At 42.5% G+C, this 6,782-nt stretch overlaps 1 protein-coding gene across 5 annotated transcripts in view; it reads right to left on the bottom strand.

The window, feature by feature from the left end:
- The window catches only part of farp2 (FERM, RhoGEF and pleckstrin domain protein 2), a 162,678-nt gene that overhangs the window by 1,409 nt on the left and 154,487 nt on the right, over window positions 1–6,782 (bottom strand). For 3 of the 5 annotated variants that reach the window (XM_048604214.1, XM_048604215.1, XM_048604218.1), the window contains 2 exons: window positions 2,776–2,883; window positions 1,046–1,197 (listed from right to left, as the gene is read on the bottom strand). In XM_048604214.1, the coding sequence (XP_048460171.1) occupies window positions 1,046–1,197; window positions 2,776–2,883 (260 nt within the window). Of the gene's footprint in view, window positions 1–1,045; window positions 1,198–2,775; window positions 2,884–5,709; window positions 5,850–6,782 lie in introns of those variants that run through there. The other 2 variants (XM_048604217.1, XM_048604216.1) reach the window with 2 other exon arrangements.

The following is a 6,782-nucleotide window of genomic DNA, read 5'->3' as shown; positions in this document are numbered from 1 at the left end:
ATTTCCGAAGAAGGGTCCAGACCCGAAATGTCAGCTTTCCTGCTCCTCTGATGCTGCTTGGCCTGCTGTGTTCATCCAGCTCTACACCTTGTTATCTCTGTTTTTAGCAATACTTTTCTTAATACTGTTGCCTCCTTGGTGGACAATCTGTGGCATGCATCTACACAGATAGAGAATTTGCACTTTGCTGTATTTCAATTCCACTCAGGAGAATCCCAAAGTCTGTTGACCTTTAATCAAAACCAAAGCCCACTGTTACCATTTCACAGCTTCAATTATTCTGGGTAGGGGTGAGTAATAACAGGCTGCCCATTTCCTAACTCATATCTCTACAGCAGTTCCCAGTCAATCTTTCTGACTCAGATTAATTATTCTCACATTGAAATGTATCACTGGCCTGACCCCTCCCAATCTCTGTAGTTTCCTCCAGCCTGTCATCACACAGATCTCCCCACCCTCTCCAATTCTGGCTTCTTGTTATCTCCGAATTCTTGTTATCTCTGTCATGATTTGTCGGCCCAGTTTTTTTGACCAGTAGAAAATGGAGTTAGTCTGTCAGACACCACGATGGACTACAACACTCTAAACGTCACATTCTACACAAATCTACTACAGCCAGGGAGGGGGCTTCAATTAAAAAACAAACTGTAATGTGAGGAATAGTCGTTTCGTAGAGGTACAAACCAATGGGATGAAACATGATTAATGGAGTGAATTAGAGTGAATCAAAGTATCAGTGAAAATAGTTACAGACACCACAATAACATCTAAAAGAAACATGCCTGCAATAAATCTGAATTTATATAATACACTGATTTACGTGAAGTAGTTGGACATCTTTTATAAAAATTCTGGAATATCTGGAGATCTGATACTGCAAGTTTAGATTTGGATGGAATAGGTTGGCAGCTGTTATAACAAAATGAGTGGAGTCAGAAAATGACAAATCAATCATAATCACGGAAATACTGAGGGTGGGAGTTCAGTCTTACTCCACAAGAGATTTCCTCCGCTCTGACACAGAGATATGAAATCGGAATCTTACCTTTCAAATGTGTACTCGCTCTCCGCTCTGAAGAAGTAGACGTGAGATTTGAACTGCAGTTTGAAGACATAATCTTTGCAAATGCGGTCACCATCCGTGGGTATGCTTGCAACATAGCCTAATAGAGGAAGACTGGCCAGGGGATAGTCATCCTGTGGTAACCAACAAATGACATCTTTATGCATCACTTTACTGAGTAATCAGTAGATGAAAAGGCAATGCTCAAATTCTGCTTTATGCCTTTCAAAAACAACTCATGACCATTTTATCTTGTTTACGCTTTTATTAATTAAAGTAGTTAAGAACCATTGCATTATGTGGACCTACTCAAACAACTTACCATTATTGCTTGCATCTTTGAATGATTACTTGTGAATTAATCCTGTTTATTCAGTTATAAAAGTATCACACTGGATATAGAACACAAGGTGACGTTTGTGCTTCTTCCAGCATTTAATTAGATTGTGGCAGATGTGTATGTCAAACTCCACCTCCCCTCCTTGGGTCCTGTTTTAACGCTCTCATTTAACAAAACTCTACCAAGATCAGTAACTACTACAGATGTTTCAGCAGTTTTTGCAGCAGAGTTTCATGTTTCAACTGCTCTCTGCATGAAGAAATGCCCCGAATTACCTAGTTCTAATGCTTAGGTTCTTCCTCCCTGTTCGGAACTCACCCATCACAGAACCTATCAATGTGCCTTCGCAACTTTTTGTTCCTGTCTGCGCTATTTACTGTGCTACTAAACAGGCATCATCAACATACTTAAGATCAAAACCAAACAGACATTAGGACTGATATTTGTTCATCCACCAATAAAGAACATCACAACATCAAGCTGTTTTTGAATGGGTTTTGCCTTAACTACTCTAGACAGAAATCTGTTTCAATTCTCCTTTGTGAAGACACACATTGTCCTAGACTAGACTTTCACAAATTGAACCTGTGCCTCTAAGGTTTAGCTACCGTATAGGATTAATTTTTCAATGCAGTTTATTGACACATCTCTGCCATCAAGCTGCCTTTTCTAAAAGCTGAAAAGTACAAGATTTTGCTGCCTTTTTCCATAACTCCACTTCCTCAATCTAGTATTCCACTATTTTTACCAGCTGTAACAACCAGCAACAACACTCCAACTAATTATATAGTTACGCCTTGTCCTCTTCCACTGTCTAAACTTAATTTTGTATCTAAACATCTCATATTCACTGATGGGAATCTTATGGCAGTCAGTTCTAATGCGGCTAACCCACTGACTATGTGCCCAGTTATATTTAACTGCAATGAAAACATGACATTTTCACTCCAACAATTTAATTTTAGAACTTGTACCATCAATGTCAGAACTAAGCATTCTCCCCCCGTTTTCCCTTTTTGCCCATCTTATCACAAAAAGTGTGACAGTTACACTTCTCCAAGTGGCACTTGCAATCTAAGTGGCGAAGCATGCTATTCAACCATGGGTGTCACCACTGTTCAGGCTCTTTCTGTCTCTACTCCATATGGACTTCTACCTGTGTCTCCCACTAAAGCTCAGGGATAACGTCTACTGATGCTCCTCAGAAATTTTTCCAATGCCTCCATGTATTCTGAGAGTATGCCCAAGATCATGTAAACATCAAGATTACAATTTCAGACTTAGAGACAACGCCAATTACTATCCAAAGCTACAAGATAATCCAGGCTAAATCACAACTTTACCACAGAAAGTTGCCAGTCAGGAACTGTACCTGGTGCGTCTTGTAGAAGAAGAGGCAGAAGTTGGTGAAGACAACCCAAAGTTTTTGCCACCCACTGCTGTTCTTGAACTTCCTCAGCAAGTAACCCGAGAGCTGGTTCTGCAACAAGAAGGCAGAGAGTCATCACCGTATTTTATGCACAAGTTAAAACCACGTGTTCCCAAAATGCTGAACATCAGAAACTGGCCCATCTCTCAGTGCTGCACCTCTCTTCTCTCAGCTCCCTAGGTCCTATGGCTGCTATCAATTGAACTGGCTAAAACAGGCAACCATTTAAACTCAGAGTGACCAGTGCTTAGATGCTTGACACAAAGTGGTCAATAAAATATAACAAAGGGCACAGAATGCCAGTGGAAACAGATAGTCTCAGAAAATTGAAGACTGAGACAACAGCTAACAGTGTGTGTATGGTATTTTTCACTTCAGAAATCAGCCCGGGTTCTCAGTCTCCCTTCAGCTTATGCATTCCTGTGACGATCAAAGATACACAAGCAGAAAACTTTCACAGATAGAAATTATTGATGTTGATGATATAGCCAAAAAGTGGTACTTACTGACCAATAACCTGCTCACCAACACAAGGTGTGAGTTCTAAATGAACAACTCAGCTCCAGAGGCCTCAGTCCAAATATGGACATAAGAGTTGAACTCCACAGAGAAAGGGAGAATGACTGCGCCAGACATCAAGGCAGCATTTGATCAAGTGTAACATCAAGCAGACCTAGTAAAAATGTTCTCAATGGCAATCTCTCGACTGGCAGGAGTCATGCCTAGCACAAAGGAAGACCGTTGTGTGGGTATCACTGTAAGATGGGTGGATATCATTGTAAAACAAAGTAGACGTTGCCCACGTGCAGCAGGACCTGGAAAATAATGGACTCAGGCTCAGAAATATGCAAGTGCCTTGATCCCAAGACTACTGTGGAACACTATCATTCAACATCCTGGGGATCAGAAACTGAACTGGATCAGCCATACAAACACAATGACTACAAAAACAGATCAGATGCTAGGAATTCTGCAGTGAATAACTCACTTCGCCAAAGCCTGTCCGAAGGCACAATCAAGGGTGAGACAGCGTACCATCCTATTATCTGGATTAGTGCATCTCCAATAAGGGTGCTTGGGTCAAAAATGGCTAAGGCTTCCGTGTGAAGTGCTTTCCCTCCCCTCCTGGCGCACAAGGGAGTGTAAAATTACTTTTAATTACAGGGCCTTGCCTTGTCTACAACCTCCCTCCTGCCAAGTGTGGCCTGGTGCATTAAAAGCAATCACTGCAGATCAGAATCCAATGACAAAGAAGGAGCCCACTACCTTCCTTGGGAGATCCACTTGCCTGCTCAGTTGTGGAGATTTACATCAGGACACTGCACAATAGCAGCAGGATTCGAAGGGATAGGCAGCTGCAAACATTTTAATTCCCCCTCTCCCTACTCCGTGAGGTGAGAGAGTTCAGACTGGAGTCTCACGCTTTGCTGTGGGGGTCTTGTGGTTCAAGACCCGCTCGGACAGCTAGTGGTTTCGGAAGGAGCATTCATGTCATAGACCAATGGGCTGCCAAAAGTTCAACACTATAAGGAGGAAAAAACAGAATATTCATGAAGATAAGAAACAAAACTGTGTAGCCTTCCAGGAGAGTGGTCAGCAAGCACTGGGTAGTTGCCATTGTACTAAACAAGGGGCACTCTCTCAGGAGATAATCAGGCATCCTACTGCTGAGGCAATGAAAAAGATAAACAGGAACACACCCACTTTGGCACAGTGCTATGGTTCTGCCAACGACTTGCGCAGCTTAAGAAGTTACACAGGAACATAGGAACAGGACTAGGCCTGCTCTGCCACTTCAGGAGATCACGGTAGACCATCTCCTGCAATGTCATTTTCTCAGGCTAGTCCTTATCCCCAATGTCAGAGATATCGCAGCATAATAGCTCTGGTCAGTCAGAGTGAAATAAGATGACTCCTGTTTTACAGGGCAGTTAGGAGCTGGGAATGACCACTTCTGTGCTGCAGCAAAAGGCAAAACAACAAGCAACTTCTCAACAGGCTAGAAAGCAGGAAAAATACAACTGAACCAACTACCATTGACAACTGGCGATGAACGTTCAGTCATAAGAAATCTATCATTCATGTGTTAAAACCCTCAGAGGTTACATCTGTATGTGGCATTGTTTAACATTCCTCTCCCTTTGAGTTACCAGAAATCATCCCATTAAGAATCCAGAAACAAAAATCTTACAATGACGAGAATATAAAACTCACCACAGCATTGAGTGATTAATGTGATTGGTATTGATGTACTTAATGGGAAGTTAGTTGGGGGAGACATGCTGACACTGTTCAGTGACGTAAAATGGGAGGAGGCTTTTGCGATAGAGACCACTTGTGCTGAATGGGCTGTTTCTGTGTTGTAGGTTCATGTCAAAATGCGGGTGAGATGCCCAATTTCTAATCATAGTTTCGCATTGAGAGATATTTACAGTATGTCTTTTTGCTTCCCAGTTTGATGATTTCCTGAAGGTATTTTCTAATCAAGGCTAGAATTGCAATAGCTGCAAGAAAACCTCAGCATGCAGCAAAGGCAGTGTCAAAGCATCACTGGATGCTGGAGAAAATTACATCCAAATCCAATCTCACCCATAGCCAATGTACACACCCTTTCTGAGAGCAGCTACTGGATAGATATCAGGGAATGGAAGCAAGGCAGAGTCCTTCCTCTCCCTGTGCACAGAGTACTGAGGCTAATTGAGCATTGCAAACTACGGCTTTGCATGAGGACAGGTCTCTCAATGTAAACTGGACCTGACATTTCCCTGTATGTGCAGCTTGTATCATTAACAAAACATAACACTGCAAAGAAGCTTCAGTCTTCCCTGACTGACTTACAATCACAGATTTACAATGGCAATGGATGAACAGGTTTACCTCAAACATGCGAAGGTAATCGGTCAGCGAAAGGCTCTGGTTCCGGTACCAGCACACATGGGTGATGGTGTTAGGCCTCTGGCCCTGGCCCAGAAGGTAGTGCAGAGGAAGCTCCGGTGAGATTGCAGAGGAACAGAAAACTAAGCAGGTCCGTGAGAAAGCGAGCGTGGAGATGGGAGCAATAAGTAAGAAAGGCAGAAACAGGACAGCAGTGAGTAAAATAAGGTCAGTTAGGAAATACTTTGTTAGTTCACCCTGTTAGTAACTGAAATGTCACAAAACGGCCAGTTCTAAGGACAAACTACATCAGTGACTCTCAGTTTACAATTATCATGAGATTCCATTCAGAATTAGTCACACAGAATATTGATCAGTGTCAATATTGATGATTGGTGCCAACTCCCTTTTAATTTATTCTATCCAAACCTCCTCTCATAAAGGTGCCATAACCTCTTTGCCATAGCTCCACAGATACAGGTGATCCTCCAGCCATGGTGACTGTTCTCCTCCCAACATTAACAAGCAAGTTAACTGAGAGGTCACAATCTTTAAGTCTAACCCTGCTTCACCTGTACACACTGGACTCACTGGATAACAATGAGGAAGAGAGATCCAGATTGGTTTCATTTCTCCTTCACTCAAGGGCAAGATCAGTTACAGTGGCACCTGTCCAAGATCATGTGCACAGCATCAACTGGGGACAGCACAGAATCATTAGAGTGCAGAAGGAGGCCATTTGGCCCATTCTGCTAGCATCAGGTCTATTATCTAGTGCCAAATCTCCTCCATTTCCCTTAAATCTCTGCATGCTATTTCTATATAACTAAATCATTCTATGCCCTCTTGAATGCCCCCATTAAACCTACCTCCACCGCATTTCCACGCAGTGCTTCCAGAGTCTAACTATTCACTGAGTGAAAAAGATTTTTTTCACATCACTCAGGGCCTTACTGCTCTACTGGACCAGTTGGCATGTTGGCACCACCCTTTCCATGTGAGGGGATGGATTAACATTAATAGGCAACGCTAATCTTCTCTGGGTAGGCACCAGGTCTCTAACACTCCGTGTGATC

The sequence above is a fragment of the Rhincodon typus genome, chromosome 13, assembly GCF_021869965.1.
Source record: "Rhincodon typus isolate 14 chromosome 13, sRhiTyp1.1, whole genome shotgun sequence".
NCBI classification, from domain to species: domain Eukaryota; kingdom Metazoa; phylum Chordata; class Chondrichthyes; order Orectolobiformes; family Rhincodontidae; genus Rhincodon; species Rhincodon typus.
Note: the sequence above shows the minus strand (reverse complement) of the source record. Positions and strands in the feature narration are given on the sequence as shown.